Genomic DNA, 26,061 nt, shown 5'->3' with positions numbered 1-26,061 from the left:
TTCCCGACCATTCTTCCGATCTTAGAATGGTCGGGTTTTGAGCGCTCACCCAGCCAGCCGCGCGGTAAGGATCGTGTATTTGAGTTGGAAACTAGAGGTGTCCTCCACCCTGGAATGGAGACAGAGAGAACCGGCTGTCATCCACGGTAGAAGGGCCCAGATGAGGAACAGGGATCGCTCCGCAAATGGGCATGTGCCTAAATGCACTCTCGCTGGGTAAAGGAGCACGGCCCCACCCCATCTAGGCAGGTGTAGACCTCTGGTCACAATATGTGGAAAGTCACAGACCCCACTTGTGTGGAGAAGCATCGAGTGCCCTCTTGCCTTCAGGATAGCAAGGCTCCATTCTGCACTCCTCCAGTATAGACAGGCGTCTCCGTGTGGCGACATCGAGCCCATGGTTATAGAGACATAACCGCCCTCCCCGTCCCCCACTCCCCCGGCTGAGCGGCGCGGACCTTTACTGGCGCGGAGGCACACACAGCCGCCTCGGCGCATCTCTTCTCTTTGGCCAGAGGCTTTGATGTATTACCTCCTCCACAGACATACAATACCGCCTACCCCGGCCGGACCGCCAGTACTGAGGAGCTTAGAAACGTTTAATATACAGAGACGGAAGAGCTGGAGACTTCCTTGCCTCGCCCCCGTGTAACTAATTGTGGAAGCCCCGCCCCCGCTACTGCAGAGATGTTAGATCACCCCTCTTCCAAGTGGTTGGCACCTGCCTCAGCCCATAGAGAACCACGCAGATTTTCCTCCTCTTGCCTAGAGTGAGTCCCCGTTGTGGAAAATCAGACCTGACTCCTCACCCCACCCCATAAGAAGGCACTGGTTTACTGAATTTGTAAAGGCCCGGCCCCAAAAATGCCCTGCAGCAAAGAGAAACAGACCGTAACCTGGGAATATTGTCAGATCTGCCCCTTATTGGGCAGCTGCGGTAGAGGGGCTCAGGTTTGTTCTCCTTTTGAGGTAAACAGAGATCATCCTTCCCCTCCTCCTTCCCCAAAGATTTGGAATCACCAAATGTAGCAAAAGAGAGACACCCCCCCGCAATCAAGGGAGCAGAGAGGTGCAGCTCCCCCTCCGTGCAGTGTTGAGAGACAGTGACATCACTGATCACCCTACATTTTGTGCATGTGGGCTCCCCCCTTACCCAAGGTAGAAGAGCTCAAATCTCTTAATCTCCATTCAGGATAACTGCCCCCCTCCCTGCAAAGTGTAAGGGCTGATCCACTGAATTTATAGTTGTGTACCTACCCCCCACCCCATGTGGAGAACCAGAGGTCCTATTCCCTTCAGTGTTAGCACACTGCTGACTTCAACCCATATAAAAGATAAACAGATTGTTCCCCATCCCACCCCCGTGGAAGGGTCCAGAATAGCCCACAACAGGCAAGGTGCAGACCCCATTCATGCAAGACTGCATATACCCCCCCCCCCGCTTTGTTAGTGTGTCAACTAATATCACCTTGTAGTGGAGACCAGCATATCATCTTCCCCTCACCCCAGCCCTCCCCAGGGTACAGAGACCCAGGATTCCTACTCGCCAACTTAGAGATGTACAGACCTGCGCTTCTCTCCCATGTGGCAGAGATGCACACAGCCACTGTGCTGGTTTTCCCAGTTCCTCTACACCCCAGAGTAGAGCAACAGAAGGCATCTCCTTACCCACGTTCACCAAGGAACAGACCCCAATCACACATGCAGGCATACATCCCCCCCTACTTGGGAAAAGAGGTACTATTAATATGTAGAAACAGGCCATCCTTGTATACCCCATTCTCTCAGCCTAGAGAGGTTTAGTACTAGGGTATATAACACTACAGGGTGGAGGATTGAGGACCAAGGACTTCATCTGATGCATTGAGGCACTGACTCCACCCAGGAAGAGAGGTTTAGACTTAGCTTCCTTTTGGGTGGTGTGATGCTGCTTTCCCTGTGTAGATAGCTACACCAGGCCCCAACTCCATTATAGCCTCTTCTCCTAGTTCTCCAATTGTTAGGGCTTCCTTATCAAGTTCTTTGCACATTTCATTTTGCCTGTAGGGGGCTTGGAAGGGGGCTTCTGGCATTGTGGTTCCCCCCTCTGTCTTCACATTGGTTCTTCCATTCTGACAGGAAGGAAGACTGCAGATTTGAACCTACCTGCTTTCAAGCTAGTCATCATGATGAAACACAGACACAGTGAGTTTCTTTTACCACCCCTCCCAATGCTAAGCTTTAATGAATATTTGTAGTAGTTCATGGCAACTTTTTAAAAATTATTATTTCTTTTTTAAAAAATTTTAATTCCAATGTAGTTAACATACAATGTTATATTAGTTTTAGGTGTACAGTATAGTGATTCAGCACTTCCATACATCACCTAGTGCTCATCACGAGTGCCCTCCTTAATCCCCATCACCTATTTCCCCCATCCCCCCCCACCTCCCCTCTGGTAACCATCAGTTCTCTATAGTTAAGAGTCTGTTTCTTGGTTTGGCTCTCTCTCTCTCTCTCTCTCTCTTTTTTAACTTTGCTTATTTGTTTTGTTTCTTAAAATTCCACATATGAGTGAAATCATACGGTATTTGTCTTTCTCTGACTTATTTTGCTTAGTGTTAAACTCTCTAGCTCCATCCGTGTCATTGCAAATGGCAAGATTTCATTCTTTTTCGTGGTTGAGTAATATTCTGTTGGATATATACACCACATCTTTATCCATCCCTCAGTCGATGGGGGAGGTGGGGAAGGTGCCTCATGGTGCAGCTAGCTACCTGAGCTTGGGCTGTTTCCATAATGTGGTTATTGTAGATAGTGCTGCTATAAATATTGGGGTGCATGTATCCCTTTGAATTAGTGTTTTTGTATTTTTTGGGTAAATACCCAGTAGTGTGATCACAGGATCATAGGGTAGTTCTATTTTAAAAAATTGCTCAGTATGGCATGAGGGGATGGGGCAAAATGGGTGAAGGGGAGTGAGATATAGGCTTTCAGTTATGGAATGAATAAGTCTTGGGATTAAAATATACAGTATAGGAAATAGAGTCAGTGGTATTGTAGCATTGTATGGTGACAGATGGTAGCTATGCTTATGGTGAGCAGAGCATCATGCATAGACTTAGACTTGTCTTGTGGAATCACTATGTTGTACACCTGAAACTAGTGTAACATTGTGTCAACTATACTAAAATAATAAAAAAAAAAACCCTCAAAAAATTGCTCAGTAGGTACCAGATCATTTAGTCTGTCTTCTACGTATGGTATCGTTGTCTTCCCAACTTCCTTGGAGGTGATATTCCCCTTATCCCCCATTCCCATTTTACAGTTGAGGAAACTGAGACTCAGCAAAGTTAAATGACTTGATCCGAGGTGAATAGCAGTAAATACCAGACAATGGGGACAAATTGCTCTTCTTTTTGCCTTTGAGATGCTTTTCTTCCCTTCTCCCTCATTCTTCAACTGGATAACTCTTGCTCATTTTTCAGATTTCAACTTACACATTACTTCCTCTAGGAATCTCTCCCATTAAGCTTCTCCCTTGGTTTCCATGGTCTGTACCCCTAAGAACTGGGGCTGTTGATACTGTATGACTGGGTCTGTCTCCTCCACTGCACTGTTAACTTCTCACCCACATCTGGTTTATCTTTTTGTCCCAAGGGCCCAGCATAACTGGGCATAGCTATTTGGTACTTACTGTGTGCCGGGCACTAGAATGTCTCAGTTGTCCTAACTCAGTTCCTCCTCCTCCTTCCACTATGCTTACAGCCTAGAGAGAGAAGACAAATGTGATACATGACTCTCCCATATAAGAAGGAAGGCAAGGGCATTAGGGCTGGTCTGGTTCTGTGCTTCCTGCCTTTATCTTGCTATAGTCCACATAGAAAATGACATCATAGGCTAGACAAGACTTGTGCAACCCAGTGACCCCATACTCTGTGTGAATGGTGGCCCTGCCTATGTGGGCTTGGTGAAAAAAAGTTCAATACACTTACTTTATATAATCATAAAAAAATCAACAAGAATCAGACTTTGGTTATGTGAATACCAAAAGCAAATAATCATTTTTTTCAAGTAACACAAGAAAAATGAACAAAATTAATTATTTTCTATTTAAGAACATCAAATACCAGATGATAATAAAATATTGATAGTGATGAAAAAGACAATAATGAGCTGGTTGAATGAAGTAGAGTATATGCATACAAAAGAACATTGGCAGTTTATAAAGATTTTATTTATTTGACAGAGAGAGAGAGAGAGCGAGCACAAGCAGGGGGAGTGGCAGGCCAAGGCAGAGGGAGAAGCAGACTCCCCGCTGAGCAGAGAGCCCGATGTGGGGCTCGATCCCAGGACCCTGGGATCATGACCCGAGCCGAAGGTAGATGCTTAACCGACTGAGCCACCCAGGCGCCCAAGAACCCTGGCAGTTTAAAATAAATGAGGAAGTACTGAATGGAAAGAATATATAGAAAGACTATTATATGGAAGAAGTATTAGATGGAAAGATCTCTAGGATTTGTTAAGTGAAAAAAGCAAGTTGTCAACGGGAGGACGTACTATGTTATCTTTAATGGAGAAAATGGGGGAAATAAGATTATATATATTTGCGTTTGCACTAATAAGTGGTTTCTTGTTGCAGTGAGGAGAGTGCAGTGGCTAGGGACAAGTGTGGAAGACCTCTCAAAATACACCTTCTTATTTTGGAACCATATGACCATTACCTGTTAAAGAACAATCATATACATCTGCATGAGTGGGAAAAATGGTGACTATTAAACAAAAACTTAACATGTGCTCATAAAACACAGACTATGATTGGTAAATTGCAACTAAGTAATGATCAGACTAAGTGGAATGACTGCAGTGGAAGGTGGGAGAGGTGCCTCATGGTGCAGCTATTTGAGCTCTCAGCAATACCTTGGACCCAGATGGTAATGATAATGGTTAAATCTGGGGAGGTTATTGAGGAGCCCTGCAAGGAGTGTTTTCTCCTTACTAAGTGATTTATTTTGTTTTTATTGTGTGCCTGTATCCGGCACAGGCACTCAGTTTCCAGGGAAGTTAGGCAGATAGAAATTGTTGAGTAAAATGGCCAGTCCTGGTTCATTCCCAACCTCACATTCTTTTCATTACAACATGAGTACTTTGGAAGAAAAGGAGACTTGAGGTCTGTTTTTTGTTGTTGTTGTTACAGGAAAATTTGATCCATTCATATTCATATATTTGGTCTAATTTCTGCCATTTTATATTTTTTGTTTGTTTCTTCTTAGTCTCTTATTTATTTACTTTTCAAGTTCAAAAAAAATCCACCAGTGATTATAAAGTTTTTTTTAAAGATTTTATTTATTTATTTGTCAGAGAGAGAGAGAGTGTGAGTGAGAGGCAGGCAGAGGGAGAAGCAGGCTCCCTGCTGAGCAAGGAGCCTTATGCAGGACTCCATCCCAGGACCCTGGGATCATGACCTGAGCCGAAGGCAGACGCTTAACTGACTGAGCCATCCAGGTGTCCCCCAGTGATTATAAAGTTATGTTAGTAGTTGCATTCATGTTTATATCAAACATAATTAAACTTGAATTTCTCTGTCACTTTACCAAAGTTAAGTAATAACTATTTTATCCTATCCTTCCAAAGTAAGATCATGCTTTCATGATTTTACTTTTCCATCCCCTATTGCTTGATTCTAGGATTTTGTTGAAATAATTTGGTATTTGGTACTGAGCTATTTCCTATAATATGCTTCCTGGTTTTTAAAAATCTTTTCTAAACATGTATTATAGTTCTTAGCTACATTAGTAGCATTTTGAAGATTTAATGGTAAGTTGTTTTTTTAATTTAATGGTAAGTTTTAATCGATTTCCTGCCCATCATTATTTGTTTCCTTTAGCTTGAGATCTTTATTCTGAATTAATTTTTATTTTTGCTGGTATACTTCCTTAGTACAATTTACCCTTGAACAACATGGGGCTTAGGGGCCTCAAGCCCCTGTGCAGTCAAGAATCCACATAGAACTTTTGACTCCCCAAAAACTTCACTACTAATAGCCTACTACTGACGGGAAGCCTTACCAGTAACATAAACAGTCTATTAACACATATTTTGTTAGGTGTGCTATGTACCGTATTCTTCCAATAAAGGAAACTAGAGGAAAGACAATGTTATTAAGAAAATCGTAAGGAAGAGAAAACACATTTACAGTACTACACGTATTTATCAAAAAAAAAAAATCTGTGTATAAGTGAATCTATGGAGTTCAAACTCAAGTTGTTCAAGGGTCAACTTTAGTTTTACCAGAACACAGGTGGTAATCTTTGCACATCTGAAAATGCCTTTTAACTTTGTGTAAGAGTAATCTGTTGGTTAAGTATAGGAATTTAGCTTGGTACACAGTTCTTTGTTTCAGAACTTTGTAATTGTACAGGGCGCCTGGGTGGCGAAGTCAGTTAAGAGTCCGGCTCTTGGTTTTGGCTCAGGTCGTGATCTCAGGGTTGTAAGATTGAACCCTGCGTCCGGCTCCGTGCTCAGTGCAGAGTCTGCTTCAAATTCTCTCTCCTTCTTCAGCTCTGCCCCTCCTGCTCGTGCTTGCTCTCTCTCTCAAATAAATCTTTTTAAAAAAGAACTTTGTAGTGGTTATTCTGTCTTAAATGTTAAGAGTTGTAGATTTGAGAAGGCTGTCTGCTTCTCTTGCCTTTGTTGGAAACTCCTGTTTGGAAGTTTATAAGATTTTCTTTTTATCCTTAGAGTTCAGAGTTTTCATCAGGGTATGCCTATGGTATTTCTTGTTTTGTTAATCTTGGTGTCCCATGAGCCTTTCTAATCTGAACCCTCAAGCCTGTTTTCAATTTAAGGAACTTTAATCTATTATTTTAACAAAATAATTGCTTCTCCATTTGTACCTTTTTCTCTTTCAGGAACTCCTGTTATTTAGATATCAGCTCTCCTGGGCCCATTCTCCATTTTTTATTTTTACTCATAATTTCCATTTCTTTAGATTTTTGTTTTAAGCAAGCTCTTCTCTTGATTTTCCAGCTTATTAGTTTGGTTGTTAATGGTGTCTGTGTTGTTTTTCACTACATCTATTGAATTTTTATCCAATATCAGGTTTTGGGAATTTTTTTTTTCTCACACAGTTCCTTTGAGGTATCTTCTTGAATCTCCTTAAGTATTTGCAATAGTATCTAAATTCTGTTTCCTATATTAACTCTGCTTTGGTGTGAACTACCTTATGTGATTGGGGAGCCTGTTCTCTGGTAATTCCAAGCTGCTCCTATATTTGTTTGTATATATCCTGACCTTCCAGAACCTCCCCCTCTAGGAATTTCTTTAGCCCCCTTGCAGGTAGTAAGCATTAAGGCAACCATTCTTCCCCAAGGGCCAGCTGTGAAGGGGATGACAGATGGGACTTCTCATGAAGAGGGTGAGGCCTCTTAAGTTCTTGGGCTCTGTTTAGATGTGATTGAAGAAGATGAGCTCTCTCTTCCTTGTATCCAAAGGAGGCCACAGTTTGGCTAGATAGGACAAGTCCCTTTGGAGTTAATGGCCTGAGCAGGGTCAGCAGGAAGGAGTAGTTCTCTCCCCATGTGCTGAGGGCATCTGCCCTGGCTTAGCCACCTGGGACTCCTCAGATCACCTTCCCATGCCAGCAGCCCCCAACTTGAGCCTGGTGCAGCAGTTGTTGAGTTGCCCCCAGCCAGAAGTTAGGGGAGAGAGAGGAGTTAAAAACATGCATTCAGGTAGCCCTCTTCACAGGGTTCCCATAAGCATTGTTTCAGTCCACATTGAAATAATGTCTCAAACATTTTCTCCAGTACTTCCTCTGACCCTGTTGCTGTCATCTCCATGTCTTTGTTGTTCTGGGCCTGGACAGACATGGTAGCTCAGTCCTCCTTAGGTTCCCAGTGTGGCCTGGCTTTGATTAAGGTATAAACAGATGTTGGGTAGGTGGATAATGGCTTTTTTTTTTTTTTTTTTTTTTTTTGTAGAAAATAAAAAACCAGGTAAAGGTTCCAAAGGCTGCAAGAAGGTAAGTTGGCTTGACCCCCAGGTAAGGTATACCCATTGTTGGTAAGGTCAGGAACAGGTTCCCTGCCTTAGAAGAGGTCTACAAACCCCAGTAGATGTTGGGTCATTCCAGACAGAGCAGCAAATTGGAGTCAGAGGATCTGGCTTTCCCTCCTTCTCTGGTTGGCTGCGGCAGAGAATCAGCAGCATTTATTAATTTTCCCCCATGAGCCATGTGCTGCTTTGTGCTTGAGTTACCTTGGTGTAGGGATCGCTCCATTTTTAAGATGAAGAAACTGAGCCTCAGTGAGAAAGTTCCTGCGTTCAGGGTAGCATGGCTGGGACTTGGGTCTGTCTGGCTCCCAAGTCCCTATTGCTCTTGTTGAGGAGGGAGGCCAAAACATAATCTTTGGCTCCAGCTCCTGGTCCTGCTAGGAAAGGTGGAGACAGGTAAGATGGGCCAGAGCAGTGGTTCTCAAATTTTAACGTGGTTAAAGTTTTCAAACCTTAACCAGCCCTCCAGGTAATTACCCAGAATTACCTGGAGGGCTGGTTAAGACACAGATTGCTGGGCCTCACCCTTGAGTTTCTGATTCAGTAGGTCTGTTGTGGCATCCCATAATTTATATTTCTAACCAGTTTCCAGGTGATGGTGCTGCTCTGGTCCACGAACCACACTTTGAGAGCTACTTTAGCATTTCCCTTGGCCTTTACTTGGGAAACTTTTCCATTTGCCCTGGGGTTCTTCAGTCAGTCCCTGCCTAGGAGAGGGAGGGTCTCTTCTCTAGCCAGATGGGCAGACCTCTGAGGACAGAGCCCTTCTTTTTGCTTATTCCTCTCTTTTCCCTACAACTACACTTTTGAGCAGCTTTAACCCTCCAGGAAGGGTGATTTCCATGGGTTCATTCGCTCTGTTTGATTGTTTCCTTTTGTGTGGTGACCAGCCTGCAAAGCAGAATGGAAAGAAAGCAGCTTCCAAAGTGGCTTCTGCTCCCCAGTTTGTTCACTCCAATGATCATGCCAGTCGGGAGGCTGAATTAAAGAAGAAGAGGGTAAGCCCTTGACCTTGGGGGAGGGAGAGGGCCTGGCCTGACTGCCAGGTCCACAGAAGTGGTGACTGGAAGGGCAAAGACCAAAGTTGTTAGGGTTGTTGAGGCTGTTTGTGGAAGAAGGAAGAGAAGGGGGTCACTTTGATACTTGATTTAGTGTCTCCGTTTGCTTATCTCCCCCTCACCTCCCCGTCCCTTGCTGCCCTGCTGTGTTCCCACTGCCCCACTGAAAACTCTCCTGTCAGCCTCACCAGTTCGTTCTGTGACATCACACTCAGGGATAGTCTCCTTCCATCGTCTCATCCGAATTGTCAGAATTTGAGACCATGCTTTCTTTGAAGCACTCTCACTTTGACTTTCTTGTCATCTCACTCTCCTGGATGTCGTCCTTCCTCTTTCCCAGTCTCTTTGGCTGTTCCTTCCTTTTCCTGCTCTTTAGATGATGGAGCATCCCAGGACCTTGTCCTCTTTCTCCCTCTGGTCTTAATTGATTCCCTTTGCCTAGAACACATTCTCTCTCCGTTTCACATGCCCTCTTTTTATTGTTCTCTGCCACACTTTCCCTTCCTTCATCTTTTGTTTCCTTTCTCTCAAACCCTGTATCTCCTGCTATCATATCTGCTCTCTCCCTGCATCCCTGCCCGTCCTACCTCTGCCACATCAACACTGTTTCTTCCCTCTGTCACGCGCTCTCTGTTACTGTAGGTCTCCCACCCCTCCCTTAGGTTACAGACCTAGTCAGCTATAGTCCTGCTGTGTGTTCCTTTGTTAGGTTGAGGAGATGAGGGAGAAGCAGCAGGCTGCCCGGGAGCAAGAGAGACACAGACGCAGGACTATCGAAAGCTACTGTCAGGATGTCCTGCAACGCCAGGAGGAATTTGAGCATAAGGTAAGAGGACAGCCTTTGCTTCTGGTTCAGATGCGTTCGGGTTTGCTGAAAAGCATCTATTGCCGTTGCTCTGTGAAAGGGAAAGAGGAAAGATGGGAGATTGTTGCGGGGGGGACGGAGGAAATAGGTGCAGAGAAGATGAGAAACAGTGGGGATGGAGGGAGGGAGGTATGAGAGGGAAGCAGAGAGCCATTTTGAGCCTTATCTGTGACTGGACAACCCTGGATAGGCCCCAAAGACAGGGTTGGGAGTAGAGGAAGGGAGACCTAGGACCAGGGGACAGGGGGAGAGGGAATAAGTGGGAGGGAAGGGTTGACAGAGGAGGGTATGTGAGGGGGATGCCAGCTTCCTTCTTGGACTTACTGCCCTTCTGGCATATGTTCTCACTTCACAGCACTTCATGCACTTTCCAGCTCAAAGTTCCTTTCCTAAGGTAAAGTGCATATTTTGGCTCCCCCATCCCATGTTCCCACATGGGTTGTTTTTCTCACTTAATACTTCCCTCTCACATTCCTTCCTTACACACACAGGTGCACACTCAGGTCCCTAGCTAGTGCTTGAATACATATTTAAACATAGGCACACACATGCATTATGTGGTTCCATCCATTCTTCCAGTTCCCAGCTTTATTGGCTGGTCAAAGTTACTCTCCAGTGGGCTGGGACTCCCATGGCTCCCCCAGCCTGTCATGGTTTCCGAAGCCCTGACTTTCACTCCCTCTTTCCTCTCTGGACCATTCTTTCTTTTTTTTTCCTTTAGGAGGAAGTTCTGCAGGAATTAAATATGTTTCCTCAGTTGGATGATGAGGCGACAAGGAAGGCTTATTACAAGGAGTTCCGTAAGGTATGGAGACCCATTTCTTAAGGTTTTTTAGGGAGGGCGCCAATCCCATCCCATCGCCCCTCCATTTCTGCTTTTCCTGACTGAGATGGAGACTTTTCTTTTATGGGCCTGTGTGATTCACACCCAATCCTTGCCCTGCCTTCATCCCCTGTCCTTTCCCCTGCAGGTGGTGGAATACTCTGATGTGATTTTGGAAGTCCTGGATGCCAGGGACCCATTGGGCTGCCGCTGCTTCCAAATGGAAGAGGCTGTCCTGCAGGCAGAAGGCAACAAGAAGCTGGTCCTGGTCTTGAACAAGATTGGTGGGTGTTGGGGCAGAATTGGGTAAGGCAGGACAGGGGCCAGACCTTCTTGAAAGACTAGTTCAGACCAGACCCTGAGACTCAGCAACTCAGTGGTAATTATAACAGTTGTGTGAGGTAGGAATTTGTGTTCAGTTATTTAAAGCCAGGAATCTGAGAGGTGAAATCACTTGTTTAAAGACACACACACACATACACACACACACACACACACAAACACACACACATGGTATAGCAGAAGTTGGGGATGGGGTCCAAGCCTGTTTGCCTTCAGTCCCTTGTTCTTGCCATTTTGAGCCTTATTGGCCAACCCCGGAGAATTCCTGTCTGCCCCGAACTGGAACCCAAAGACTAGGGCAGAAGAGTACATGGGCTCAGGAGTCACTGAGGTCTGGGTCTTATCCCAGTTGTACTGTCAATTTTCTCTAGGGTCTTGGACAAGTCGTGTCACCTGAGAGCTTCCGTTTCTCCAGCTGTAAAATGGGCTGTGATTGTCCCAATCTCACAGGGTTGTTGTGAGAATTAATGATAAAGTGCTTGGTGTATGCATGGTTAGTACCCCACAAATGGTAGCCATATTCTTGTCAGAGTTACTCTTGACATTTGGCCCAACCTAGAAGGATCTACAAAGAGAGTGGGAAACAATCTTTAGGAAGCCTGGCTTGGAAGGAAGGCATCTGGGACCAAACAGCTAATTTGCCCATTTTCCCCAAGGACAGAGGTCCCCTCAGAGAGGGCCAACTAGTCTCCTAGACTAGACTTTCCTTTCTAATTTTAACCTGGGAGCTGGACAGGTACTGATAGGGCCAGGGAGACATCTGTAGGCAGGAGGTGGGCCTAGCCTTGGGTGTGGGTGGGTATATCTTTAGAGTGAGCCATTGAAGTGATGTGCTCCTTATTAGTCCTACCTATTTCTATTTTCCCCAGACCTGGTCCCCAAAGAGATTGTAGAGAAGTGGCTGGATTACCTTCGGAATGAGCTGCCGACCGTGGCTTTCAAGGCCAGCACACAGCATCAGGTCAAAAACCTGGTAAGCTGGGGCCAGGGTTGGAGGATCATGACTTGGACTGGGGCCTCCAGCCCTTTGGCCTTCAACTTTGAGCTTTTTGCCTTACTAGATGACCTTTTAATATTTGTTTCACTTTACTTCTTCCTATATTTTAGCTTTTTGGGAAGGTTTTTTTTTTTTCTTTCTCAGATGTAAGGGTAATACATACTGTCCATAGAAAATTTGGAAAATATAGTTAACTATTTGTTAGCTTTTAAAAACATATGTCTTCATTTTTCTCCTTAACACAAATCACACTATTTTCTAATTGTTTCATTAACACAAATACATTTTAGTTGTAAAATATTAAAGTGCTACAGAAACATTGGTTGCTTCTGAGGAGAGAAACTGGGTTCTGGGGGATATTTTTTCAACTTTGCACTAGGTGTAGAAGTTATTATTTATGAAAAAATAAAGTAGAAAAAAATAAAAGCAATTACAGACAGCTTAAATACCCTTTACCAGTACCCTTAATTCTAGGCTCCTTTATCCATACCCAGATGTAACCACCATTGTTAGCTTGGTGTGTGTCCTTTCAGATATTTTTCTGTGCTTTATATATATGTAGATATATATATAGAGAGAGAAGGAAGTGTTTGGGAGCGTCCTATGTGTCATCCCGGGGCTTGCTTTTTTTTCCCGTGGCAATTTTTTTTAGAGATGTACTTTTTTGATGCTAAATAAAATTAGTTTCCAATTTTTAATCATTATAAGCATTACTTTAGCACATACCCTTGCATATGTTATCTTGACTGGTGGGCGAGTGTTTATATAGGTTGGATACTGAGGGGTGGAGTGGGTATGTATTTTACATTTTCTTAGACACTGACAAATTGCCTCCCTTCCAGTGGCTGTACCAATTTATCTTCCTACCCCTGGGGTAGATGAATGTGTGAGAGGGCTTATTTCCCTACACCTTTTCCAACACTTGCTATCATTAAACATTTTAATCTACTCATTTGGGGAAACCTGATACCTCATTTATATAATTTTTGGCCTTCTCGATGGCAAAAATGTGGTGAGCATCCTTTTCTAACAGCTCTCTTTCATTTGTATTCCACTTTAAGGATGTATTTCCTTAACCTGTTTCTTACTGATGGAGATTTAGCTTAATTCCTAATTTGTGGTGCTGTGGTGGGTAAGTAAGGAGAGAGGAAGAGGTGGAAGGTCATTCTGGGCTGAGGAGGTGGCATCGTGAGTAAGGAGATGGAAGCTGGAGTGGCCTTGTCTTATGTGAGGAATTAAGGGAAGGTAGGCTATGGGCCAGGCACTGTCTTCCCACCACAGGCAGGGAGGGCAGTGTCCCCATTTTGTGGATGAGGGCACTGACACCCAGAGAAGGAAAGCAGGATTTGATGCCCACACACCTGTGAGAGGCAGAGCTGGAACTCAAACTTGGCCTGACTAGAGGCCGGGGTGCCATCCTTTCCCTGCTGAGGGAGGCAAGAGATATGTGTGTCTAGAGAGAGGCAGGGACAGAGAAGACTGAAGACACAACGACAGTAGAAAAACAGGCCTTGTGCAAGCAGGGAAATGGCAGGTATTCAGGGCCTGCATGAGAAGCCCTCTGCTTCAGCCTTGGGGAGCTCAGTGATCACAGGGAGGTGGCCCTGAAAGTTTCATTGAAAGTTGGAAATCTGGACTCAGACTGCATTTCCCACCTGATGCCTCTTCTGTAATACCCCTTGGTTTCCAGAATCGTTGCACTGTACCAGTGGATCAGGCCTCCGAGTCACTGCTGAAAAGCAAAGCCTGCTTTGGAGCTGAAAACCTCATGAGGGTTTTGGGGAACTATTGCCGCCTTGGCGAAGTGCGCACCCATATCCGTGTGGGTGTTGTGGGTAAGACCTGTGGGGAGGTCATGGGGCCCAGGCTCATTCCTTGGGCAGGGGTTTCACTGGGCAAAGGATTCTGGGAGCTTTGTGTTACCCCTCTGAGGAAGAGAAGAGCAGTTCAGGAACGGTTTTGTGACTTGTGATACATATTGGTGGACATAGGAAGGCATACTGGGAATCACCACCATGCATTGAGTATTAGAACCGTGGATCAAATACACAGGGTTGTGCTTGGATTTGGTGCCATCTCATCCTACCAGAGCTGTGGGTGGTTGGGGGGAGGAGTGAACATATCTCTGACAGATAAGGACACTGAGGCCCAGAGAAGTGAAAGGGACTTGTGGGGATCAGCTCTGTGTGAGACAAGGTAGAGCTGATACTCAAACCTGGGCCAGTCTGGAACCCAGGGCACTGAGGGAAGGATGATAGGGGAGAGAAGAGGGAAATTGAGAGAAGCAGAGATAGACTGTCAGGGAGAGGAAGTGAAGCCAAAAGAGAAAGACATTGGGAGAGATCTAGACACTGAGAAAAAGATAGAGATATATAGACCTGAATAGACATAGAAAAAGAACTGGGAAATGATGGGATTGGTGGGGAGTGGAAAGGAAGGGTGGATTTAAATGACAGAGGCATGCCGAGAGATTGAGATAATGATCAGAAAAAGATACCAGAAGGACTATAGAAGACCTGCAGAGAGACATAAGAGAGCTAGATACTTTATGCATGTAGAGAGGCAGACATGCATACCAAAGAAACAATGAGAAAGGGACACCTGGGGGCTCAGTCGGTGGAGTGTCTGCCTCTGGCTCAGGTCGTGATCCTAGGGTCCTGGCCCGCATTGGGCTCCTTGCTCAGCAGGGAGCCTGCTTCTTCCTCTGCTTGCTGCTCCCCCTGCTTGTGCTTGCACTCTCTCGCGCTCTCTCTGACAAATAAAATCTTAAAAAAAAAAAAAACAAACAATGAGAGAGACAGGCAGACACAGATAGAGAGACAGATTCAGAGAGAGGTACATATGGAAGGAACCGGGAACAAAGAGTTAGACCTAGAGGAACACACACACACACAGTCCTGGAACGTATGCAGATCCACAAATACATGTACAGACCCACACTTGTGCAGACATGTCCACACCCAGAGGCAACACACGTGTAGACCCAGGTCCTTCCCACATACTCGCCCCAACTCTGCTCACAAGCGAATAGAGGCACAGAGAGACATGTGTGCCCAGATACACTGGACCCTTGGACCCAGTCACATCCCCAGAGTCACAGAGGGAGACAAATACACAAACATGTCTATGATGAGATAGATACATGTTCATAGAGAAATAGAGTCAGAGGGAGGGCTAGGGATATACAGACAGAGACAAGGAAGCACAGTGAAACATGTACAGAGAAGCATACAGAGACAAGCCCATGGAGAGAAGAAACACCGAAAGAGACTGAGAGAAGTTGGCGTCGAGGGAATTAAAAAGAGGGGCAGAATAAAAAAAAAAAATGAAATCTTGCCATTTGCAACAACGTGGATAGAACTAGAGGGTATTATACTAAGTGAAATAAGTCAATCAGAGAAAAACAAGTATCATATGATCTCACTGATATGAGGAATTTGAGAAACAAGACAGAGGATCATAGGGGAAGAAAGGAAAAAAATGAACCGAAGAAATCGGGGAGAAAAACTGTAAGAGACTCTTAATCATAGGAAACAAACTGAGGGCTGCTGGAGGGGAGGGGTGTGGGGGGATGCAGTAACTGGTGATGGACATTAAGGAGGGCACAGGATGTAATGAGCACTGGGTATTACATAACACTGATGAATCACTGACCTCCACCTCTGAAACTAATAATACATTATATGTTAATTAATTGAATTTAAACTTAAAAAAGCAAAAAATTAAAAAAAGAGGGGCAGAATTGGTGGGGTGGGGAGAATCAGAAATGACAGTGGCCAGAATGAGAGACAAAGAGACAAACCAGCAGAGTAAGGTGCTTAGATAGAGCTACACAGAGAAAGAATATGATAGAGAAAAAGACTGAGCGGGAGAAAGTAAACATGGAAAAAAGAGTAATATTTAGAATGAGAACAACCAAGAGATATGGACATGCACATGTGTACACACACACACACACACACACACACCCCCACACACTGATGTACAGAGACTTCCACACGTGAGGGGTACACACACATAGGTACATCCATAAGAGAGGTGTCTGGGGGCGCCTGGGTGGCTCAGTGGGTTAAACGTCTGCATTCAGCTCAGGTCATGATCCCAGTGGGATTGAGCCCCACCTCGGGCTCCCTGCTCAGTGGGAGTTTGCCTCTCCTTCTCCCTCTGCCCCTCCCCCTCCCGCTAGTGCTCTCTCTTGTTCTCTCTCTCAAATAAATAAATAAAATCTTAAAAAAAAAATCAGAGAGAGGTCTGTGCATAAACTCTGGCACACAGAGAAGGAGAATGATGAGGAGAAGAGACCTAGTGAGGGGGTAGCACACAAAGACATCCACAGGCCTAGAGGTGCTCACAGATGCTTGAACACAAAACATGCACCACAGGCAGACAGCTGCTTAGAGAGACTGACATCTAGAGGGGGCTCTTCCACCCCCCACCAGGTGAATTTTACACCAGGACAGATGGTTCTCTGTTTCACAGACATTTCCTGATGTCTGCCCTCTGTTGGATCATGTTACAGAGGCCTTGCATTGAGCACCTTTCCCAGGCTGGTTGTAGGTGGGAGGTGAGTGTCCTATCTAGAGAGAGGGACATGTCTACCCAGTATGCTCACAAATGGAGGAAAGGGGTAGGTAAGCCATGTTGGGGCTTGGTCAGGGCCTGGGATGGGAAGGCAGGAGGCCAGGCTCTGTTTTTGGCTTCCCCATAGCTTGGTCATTGTCCCCTCCTGGGCCACCCACGTACAGGCCAGCCCAAATGTTCCTGAGGGCCCTTCCTGCCCTGAGCCATCTGCCGCCCCTTTGTAGGTCTTCCTAATGTTGGGAAGAGCAGCCTGATCAATAGCCTGAAGCGCAGCCGTGCATGCAGTGTGGGAGCCGTTCCTGGTGTCACCAAGTAAGCACCTGCCTGCTTCCCCACTCCACAGTTCCTTGACCCTCCCATTCCCCCCATCTCTCATGTCTTCAGCCCCTGCCCTTTTCCTTATCTTGGCCCAGCCTCTGATTCTTCCCTGGGCACTCTCACTAACAGCTCTCATTTACTTGGTACGCCATAGGTGCGGGCCAGGCACTGAGCTGGGTGGTTTCCCCCTTAGCTTCTTCAGGTCTCTTAGCAGCCATGCAAGATTGGGCTACAGATAAGCAACTCCACTTTGTAGATGAAGCAATGGAGGCTCAGAGAATCAGAAGCTTGCCCACAGCCCTGCAGCTCAGTCCCCAGTGGCAGAATTAGACTAGTATTAGTAGACTAGAATTAGTCCCAGGTCTGTAGGCTCCAGAGCCCCCAGCCCCACATCTCTCCCATCTTCATCTGTATGCTGTCTGTCCCTCACCCCTCTCCCAGCTGTATGCCTGGGGCCTGGGGGATACTAGATACATCCCAGCTCATCAGTGTCCTGCATTCTCTCTTATCTCCTTTCCTGTCCTAGGTTCATGCAGGAGGTCTATCTGGACAAGTTCATCAGGCTGCTGGATGCCCCAGGCATTGTCCCAGGACCGAACTCAGAGGTGGGCACCATCCTGCGCAACTGCGTCCACGTGCAGAAGTTGGCAGACCCTGTGACCCCGGTAGAGACCATCCTGCAACGCTGTAACCTGGAGGAGGTACAGAAGGCTCTTGCTCGTGCCCTGCCCCACTCCAAGGGCCCTTCATTTTTCCTCATGATTTCTTTTCTTTCTCTCTTCACCAGATTTCCAACTATTATGGCATCTCTGGGTTCCAGACCACTGAGCACTTTCTGACTGCGGTGGCTCACCGCTTGGGGAAGAAGAAGAAAGGAGGCATATACAGTCAGGAGCAGGCAGCCAAAGCTGTTCTGGCTGACTGGGTGAGGTGAGGAGAGGGCTAGGGGTGAGGGTGCACCTGCCGAGAGTCAGGCTCCACAAAGGGGGGTGCATCTGTGTTTATTGCAGCGGTGGGGCAGCCTGGCAGCCTGTTTCCTAGGGTAGGGGAAGGCCAAGGCACCAGGTCATGTCCCCATCAGGAATTTGTGGCCAATGACTATCCGGCAACTCAACTTCTTGTTGTTCGGAAGCTACTGTGGGTTTTCTTGTTGTTCCTCATTGTTTCTGACTTGGGAACTCATCCTCTCTTCGATTGGTCATTTGTTCTCTTAATGACATCACCAGTTTCCTCCCATCTCCCAATGCAGTGGGAAGATCAGCTTCTATACACTCCCACCTGCCACCCACACTCTGCCTGCCCATCTCAGTGCTGAGATCATTAAGGAGATGACCGAAGTCTTTGACATTGAGGATACCGAGCAGGCCAATGAAGACACCATGGAATGTAAGTAGGGGCAAGTGGACTGGCCTGCCTGGTACTTTGTCTTGCCCTGGGTGGGAGCCAGACCCAACAACAAATCCCATGTTTGGGGTGCCTGGGTGGCTCAATCATTAAGCGTCTGCCTTCGGCTTGGGTCATGATCCCGGGATCCTGGGATCGAGCCCCACGTCGGGCTCCCTGCTCTGCGGGAAGCCTACTTCTCCCTCTCCCACTCCCCCTGCTTGTGTTCCTTTTCACGCTGTCTCTCTCTCTGTCAGATAAATAAATAAAATCTTAAAAAAAAAATCCCATGTTTGATCTTCCCCTGCCGTGGCCCTACTCTGGCTTTGGGAAAATTATTTAACCAACTCTAAGCTTAATGTTTTCTCCCACAAGGCGGAGAATTCTAATCTGGGCCTTGGGGGTGGTTGTGGGCTCTTGGTAGATAGGAAAAAAGTCAGCAAAGTACTGTGTACACAGTGAGTTGCTCAGGAAATATGAGGGTCCTTTCCCCATCTCTTGGGACCTGGAGTGGACTAAGACACTCCTCTCTAAAACCCCTTCCCTCGTGTTGCCCTAGGCTTTGCCTCAGCTACTGCATGTCTGTTCCTAGATTTTTGTTCTCACCCCCACTGGCGGGGAGGCATCTGAGTCACAGAAAGCTGCTATTTCCTGAACGATGCATGGTCAGTGGCAGGCAGAGGTGGCATTTAAAGCAACTCTTTTGCCCTCTAGTCTTTTTTTTTTTTTTTAAATTTATTTATTTGACAGAGAGAGAGCGAGAGAAGGAACACAAGCCGGGGGAGTGGGAGAGGGAGAAGCAGGCTTCCCGCGGAGCAGGGAGCCCGATGCGGGGCTCGATCCCAGGACCCCGGGATCATGACCTGAGCCGAAGGCAGACGCTTAACGACTGAGCCACCCAGGCGCCCCTGCCCTCTAGTCTAAGACTGTCCCAGCTTGGAGTAGCTAAGTGGTTAAAAGAATGGACTGCCTGGAGTCAAATTCAAGTTTTGTTTCTTGTTAGCTGTGATTAAGTTACTTCATTTCTCCATGTCTCAATGGCATCCTCTGTAAAATGGGGACAGTAGCACTCACCCAATAAGATGGTCACGAAGACTTACTTAATATGTAAAAACGCTCACAGCAGTGCTGGCTTAGAGTACGTGCTTGGTGAATATTGTTACTAAGATGATCATTTGCTGGGGTACAGAGGTGTGGCTTTGAGAAATTCCTGTGGGAAATTTGTTCTCTTCAGGTACTACAATCTGCAACCTTGGCTTATGGCTCCTCCTTCCTTCTCTACCCCACCTCGGAGAGGTGCCTGGTGCTCTCTGGGCCTGTCTGTGGACACTCGGGCAGTGGAAAAAGCCCTGGCTGGCCTGGCTTCTGGTTTCTCTGTTTCTCTTGAGGGCCACTAGCTTTCCTTCTCTGGGCCTTTTAGTGTCCTTAGATTATAGATGAGGACAAGAGGACTTGCCTGCTTCAGAGTTTATTCCCCAGGTGGCTTCTGGCAAGTCAGTTCTTTTTCTGAACTTTACCTCCCTCTTCTACCAAGTGGGTAGTTGGGAGGAATTCGAGCTCACGTTCCTATGATGATGCTTGACCCTGGCTGCATGTGAGGGCAAGAGGGGCTCCATCACTGAGAATGGGCTTTGGCAAAAGATTGAGGTCTGGGAAATTGAGGAGAGGGAGAGGTTAATGGTGAGAATTTCCTAGGGAAGTTGGCCCTAGTGTTGTATCTTGAAGAGTGAGTAGGAATTAGAGGAAGGGGATGGTAGCAAAGTTTAGAAGTAGGTGGGAGGATAGCATGGGCCCAGGGCAATGGGTGCATTAATGGTTTGCAGTGGAGGCCAACTCCAGGCAAGGGGCCAGAAGGAAGGGGAGAGAGGCCTGGTCCCAGGGAAGGAAACCCAGTGGCTGCCATTTACTGAGCAGTATCTCAGGCCAGTGCATTTCAGGTGTCCTCTGCTGTGACAGCAGCCCCATGTCATAGGCTTGTGGTATTCTCATTTTCTAGATGAGGAAGCTAAGGCTCCAAGACCAGCTCCCAGCAGGCGAATGCCCTACTGCAAAACCCATGCCTTTAATCCTTTGTCATGTGGCCTCCCATCAGGAATGAAAGAGCCTTCCCTCCCCAACTCCCTTGGGCAGCGTCCACATACCCTTTCCACTGAGGCCTGAATGGGTGGGGGGGCTGGCAGCAGGGAGGAGCTAGGGCCCTGACAGTGGTGTTGGTTGTGTTAAAGGCTTAGCCACCGGAGAAGCAGATGAACTGTTGGGTGACATGGACCCGCTTGAAATGGAGATCAAGAGGCTCCATTCTCCGATGATGAAAATAGCAGATGCCATGGAAAATAAAACCACTGTGTACAAGGTACCCATCCCCTTTCTTCATGGTAACCCTCTCCTCTACCCAGGGCTCTGGGGAGTGGTTGGTCCCTTCTCTCTGGCTCCCACAAGGTCTGCCTATAATGGTGGGTAGATGTAGGTCATTCATTCACTCCCCATGGGCCCCCTGGGTGTCAGGTGGTGTGCATCCTTTACCAGGCAATGGCAGGTCCAAGGAGGAGGCATGCTGTCTCAAGCAGCTTTTCCAGCCTGGGTCCAGCCTAGAAAGCAGGTATCCCCTTTCAGCCACTCAGTTGTTCAAGTTCCAAACCTGGGTACCCCTGACTCTTCCCTCCAACTAGCTTCCAGTAGTATCCCAGACAGTCAGTCAGCAAGTCCTGTGGCTTTTCCCTCCTAAGTCTCTTGAGAAGCTATCAGCTTCTTTCGATCCCTACCATTTCTATAACTCTAGTTTAAGCTTCTAACCCTTTCTCACCTGGACATATGTCCCGTGGTTTCTAATGGCACAATCTGACCATGTCACCTCCCCTGTCATGGCTCCCCAGTACCTACGTGATCAAGTCAATATGCCATGCTTATGATTCCTGGAGGCTTTTTCAGCTTCTACTGCCAGTGTCCCTATCTCTGCCCTTCAGGAGGTCACAGTTTAGTGGGTTTCACATATAGACCTCTGCACTGTTATGGGAGACACACAGACTAGGGGTGGGGGCAGAGTTTGGGAAAGCATGGATCTGAGGGCCCTAACCTATACTACTTGTGGGTCAGGGAAGTCTTCCTGAAGGCCTTGATCCTTGTGCCCCTTCTTGGAGGCTGAGGAATTTGTACGAGGCGGGCAGCAGCCCGTGGCTAGGAGCTCAGACAGTGCTTATGCCGAGGCCCAAAGAGGAGAGAGAGTGGTGTTTTAGGGGGAAACGTTAGTGATGTGGGGTGGTTGGAATGAGAGTGGAGGCAAGGAAAGATGAATCCGGAATCAGATCACAGCAGTCCTTTAGACCTTATACCATGGATATTAGGAAAACATTGAAAATCGGTTATTTTTTTCTGTCAAAGGGTTTTCTATTTTTCCCCATTTTGTTTATTTAAAATATTTTTTATATTTTATATTTTTTATAAAAAAGATACCTTTTATTTATTTTTTGACTAGGTAGTATGTGTACGTGGTATAAAATTTAAAAGGTACTAAAGGGTATACAGTGAAAAGTAAGTTTCTCTCCTGCAGCTGTCTCCCAGCCACCTTGTCCCCGCTTTGGAGGCAGTCATTAGCACACTTGAATGTCCTTTTCATAGCTATCCCATCTTTATGCACATGCATACATACATATACGCAGATAGATCCATTTTAATTCAAATAATAGCATGCTATTTGTATTCTGTATTTTGCTTATTTCACTTAAAAATTCATCTTGTGATTGTTCCACATCATTACTTAAAGAGCCGTCCTTTATTTTTGATGGCTCCGTGATATCTGGAAGGGTTTCTTAAGCAAAGAAATGACACGGTTAGGTTTGTGTATTAGAACTGTCACTCTGGGGGCACCTGGTGGCTCAGTGGATTAAGCATCTGCCTTTTGCTCAGGTCATGATCCTGGGGTCCTGGGATCAAGTCCCATATCGGGCTCCCTGCTCAGCAGGGAGCCTGCTTCTCCCTCTCCCTCTGTCCTTCTCCCCCTCCCCATGGACTCGTGCTTGCTCTCTCTCTGTCTCTCAAATAAATAAATAAATACAATCTTAAATAAAAAAAATGAACTGTCACTCTGGCAGCCAGAGTAAAAATCAGGTTGGAAAGAAAGGGACCGGGGTGGAGGCAGGGGGCCTAGGAAGGAAACTGTCACTTATATTCTATAAGAGATGATGAGGCCTACCGTGTGGTAGTGACAGGAATTATGCCATTCTCATTCTCACATAGTTTTAAAGATTCCTCTTGTGCTTACAGGAAAACCAGTGTAAAGTTGTGTGCTTAAGGCCATCTGGTAGTATTTCTCAATGAGCCCATAAGCCCCAGAACATACCATTTTTCCTTAGGGACCTACAGTACTTCCCTGCTCTATGCTGCAGGTTCCAGACTCAGGTTCAGGGAACCTGAGCAGGGCCACTTCATTGTACAACTCTGGGAGATACCATTTATGTGTGCCATATTGTGAATGGTGCCCCCTGCTGCAACCCCAAAGATGCATAGTTTGGTAGCCTTGCCTTTTCCCCACCATAGTGTAACGGGTAGTCATACATACATATAAGCCTTGCTGCTAGGGTTCTTATTCCATTCTTTACTAGCTGTATGACCTTAGGTGCTTTGTTTGTCATAGCATTGTTGCAAGGATAATATGAGTTAACATGTGCACGTGCGCATGTGTGTACATATATATGTATACACACATGTATTTGTGTGTGCTTAGAATGGTACCTGGCACAGAGTGAGCTTTCTGTCAATGTTAGCTTTTACTACCCACATGTACCCACGTGTACTCCAGCCAAACAGATACCCTTTTGGGTGCCCAGCTATGTTCTGTGCTTTTCCATTGTTCACAGTCAGGAATGACCTTCCCATCAGTAGAAGCATATTGACCACCTTCCCCACAACCTCTGCTACTTAACGCTGTGTCTTTCTGGTGGGCACTTAACACACTCTGACTTGGCTTGTGGTATGGGTTGGTTGTATCCTCTTTAGACCAGTTGCTTCTCAAAGATGGGACTGCATCTGACTCATTTTTCCAGCATTTCCCCACATAGAGCTGGGCACAGAATAGACCTCCGAAAATACTTGTTAAATTGAGTAAGACTTTGTAGTGTCACTTGAAAAAAGAATCATAATACCAATTGTCATTGATCAAGTAACTCTGCTTTTTTATTTTATTCTTGTAAAAGGCATGCAAGCTACCCATTGTCTACCCCATTTGACAGATGAGCCAACTACAGCTGAGAAATTAACTAAGCACCTTCTAGTTTGTGATGGAGCAAGACTTGGAGCTTAGTTCTGTGAGGCTCTAGGCTTCCTGTTCTTAATCAAACCTTTCCCTGTCTCTTCTGCAGAAGTCTTTGGCGGTACTCTGGGGGCCCAGACCTCACTGTTGTCCTTTCTCTCTCCAGATTGGAGATCTCACTGGGTATTGCACCAATCCGAACCGACATCAGATGGGGTGGGCTAAACGCAACGTGGACCACCGCCCCAGGAACAATAGCATGGTGGATGTCTGCCCTGTGGACCGCCGCCCAGTGCTGCAGAGGATCATGGAGACCGACCCCCTGCAGCAGGGCCAGGCTCTTGCATCTGCCCTGAAGAATAAGAAGAAGATACAGAAGCGTACCGGTGGGGGCACCTGACCATACCCCTCTTCCCCATGCTCCAAAAAGCACCCACTTGGGCCCTGATTAGGAGCTCCTCCTGAATGAGCATTTACATATGTCCAGCATCAGGCTAACCCTGGTTAAGGGGCAGGGATGGGTTAGGCTCACCTACTAGCACAGTGGTTCTCGAACTTAAGCTTGTTAGAATTGCCTGGAAGGCTTGTTAAAACACAGATTTCTGGGACTCACCCCCAGAGTTTCTGATTGAGTATGTTGGCCATAGGGCCCAAGAATTTGTGTTACTAACTAGTTCCTGGTTGATGCTGATGTTGCTCTTCTGGGAACCACACTTGGAGAACCATTGGCCTAGTCTATGTGTCAAATAGCCACCATTTATTTCTTAGCTGCTTTCTATGTGTTTGGAAGCTTATAGGTTATATGTAATGTTTACTTTATCCATAGGCAATATATTCAAAATTCAAAAGGTACAAAGGGATATACAGTGAAATGTTTTTCTCCTTCCAGTCTCCCAGTCATCTAGGCCTCCTCACAGAGTGACCAGTTAATTTCTTCTATCTCATTCCTGAGATAGGTACACAGGCAAATATTTATATATTTTTTGTTCTCTGTTTCTGTGCAAACACTAGTCACCTGAACATAATTTTGCCACATCATGTTTCCATTTAATGGCCGTTCACAAAAGAATTTCCTTCTTCATTTTAATGGTGGTCTGTTGTGTGGTTGGCTGATTTAGGTCTTCATGCTATACTAATCTTTACTAACTCATTGCAAGTCTTATCCCCATTTGGTAAGTGAGGACACTGAGGCCCAGAGACATTAAATGACACACTCAAGGTAAAACAACTAGTATTTAATGGATCCAAAATGTAAACCTAGGATTGATTGACCCCATAAGCCCAATTCTTTGCTCTTGGCCTGGTTTCACTCTGAGTGCTGGGAATCCAGAGGTGAATTACCCTTGAACTCCTGGTCCTATTATAAGGGAGTGAGGAGGAAATAAGAAAACAGACATTGGCAACACAGAGTATTCACAGACACAGAAAGCAGAGTGAGGAAACCTAACTCAGCCTGGTGAACCTAACCCGGATGGTGGTGGGGTAGGGGTGATCAGAGAAGGCTTCCTGGAGGAGATGATGTCTGAGGGGAATCCTGAAGAACAGCAGGGTATGGCTGGAGGATGGGAGGTGAGCATTCAGGCTTAAAGCCCTTACATCCATGCTGCCCTTTTGCTGTGAGAGCTTTGAGGGTAATGGCAGAGTGCTAAGCTCAACACAGTAAAAGAAAATTGCTGTTTGGTTACTAGGAAGGGATAAAAATACCTGGAGCCCAGTGAGTCTGACACTCTGAGATAGAAGCTATATTGGGGTGATCATTTCACAGGTAGACAAATGGTTCTACTTGTGAGATTGCACACTGGCTGCCAACACCCCCCACCCAGTTGTTTTGTTTGGTGTTGGGGGTAAGTGAGCCAGTTTGGGAGTTTGATGTAGAACAAGGTAGATCTAGGCCAGCTCCTGCAGGCATCCTGTTGGCGAGCCAGCCACCAAGTGACTGCCTGTATTTCTCCATCTGCAGATAAACTCGCCAGCAAGTTGTCTGATTCCATGATGTCTGTCCTCGACCTCTCTGGCAACGCTGATGACAGTGCTGGTGACTGATCGACTAATCTCACCTTCTCCCCACCGCCCCCCCCCCATCCCTCCAAGCACCAGTTCCAGTGGGATGGGGGAATACAGATGAAATGGTGTGCTTCTCCCTGAAGTACCAGCATATTAAAAGAACTCTTCACCTACCATGCCCCTTTTCAGTCTCCCCTCCATTCTTCCAAAAAAGAGTCCCAAGTTGCCAAGGAACTAGCAAACCCCATACCCTTTATTTAACCCCAACTCTGTTTTACAAGAGAAATAAAATTACTATCAGATTCCTGATGCTAACAATTTATCCCTCATCCTGTAGGTTGGTCTGGTTGGAGGAGTAACTCTCACAAAACTCTTGAACAGCTAAAGGTACAAGGCGAGGCTGCTGGTAGA

At 46.2% G+C, this 26,061-nt stretch overlaps 1 protein-coding gene across 2 annotated transcripts in view; it reads left to right on the top strand.

Moving 5' to 3' along the window:
• Positions 1-25,956, top strand: part of GNL3L (G protein nucleolar 3 like) — a 26,766-nt gene extending 810 nt beyond the window's left edge. For both annotated transcript variants that reach the window (XM_032398200.1, XM_032398201.1), the window contains exons 2-16: positions 2,119-2,184; positions 7,962-8,002; positions 8,925-9,032; positions 9,802-9,918; positions 10,679-10,762; positions 10,929-11,064; positions 11,992-12,095; positions 13,810-13,954; positions 16,925-17,012; positions 17,545-17,719; positions 17,806-17,948; positions 18,268-18,404; positions 20,627-20,754; positions 23,813-24,032; positions 25,607-25,956. In XM_032398200.1, coding sequence (XP_032254091.1) covers positions 2,119-2,184; positions 7,962-8,002; positions 8,925-9,032; positions 9,802-9,918; positions 10,679-10,762; positions 10,929-11,064; positions 11,992-12,095; positions 13,810-13,954; positions 16,925-17,012; positions 17,545-17,719; positions 17,806-17,948; positions 18,268-18,404; positions 20,627-20,754; positions 23,813-24,032; positions 25,607-25,689 — 1,775 coding nt within the window. In that variant the 3' untranslated portion in view covers positions 25,690-25,956. The remainder of the gene's footprint in view (positions 1-2,118; positions 2,185-7,961; positions 8,003-8,924; positions 9,033-9,801; positions 9,919-10,678; positions 10,763-10,928; positions 11,065-11,991; positions 12,096-13,809; positions 13,955-16,924; positions 17,013-17,544; positions 17,720-17,805; positions 17,949-18,267; positions 18,405-20,626; positions 20,755-23,812; positions 24,033-25,606) is intronic.
• The last annotated feature ends 105 nt before the right edge of the window (positions 25,957-26,061 follow it).

Source organism: Phoca vitulina, unplaced genomic scaffold (genome assembly GCF_004348235.1).
Source record: "Phoca vitulina isolate PV1807 unplaced genomic scaffold, GSC_HSeal_1.0 scaffold111, whole genome shotgun sequence".
Classification (NCBI taxonomy): domain Eukaryota; kingdom Metazoa; phylum Chordata; class Mammalia; order Carnivora; family Phocidae; genus Phoca; species Phoca vitulina.
The sequence above is the reverse complement of the archived record's forward strand: the minus strand, read 5'-3'. Positions and strand labels throughout refer to the sequence as shown.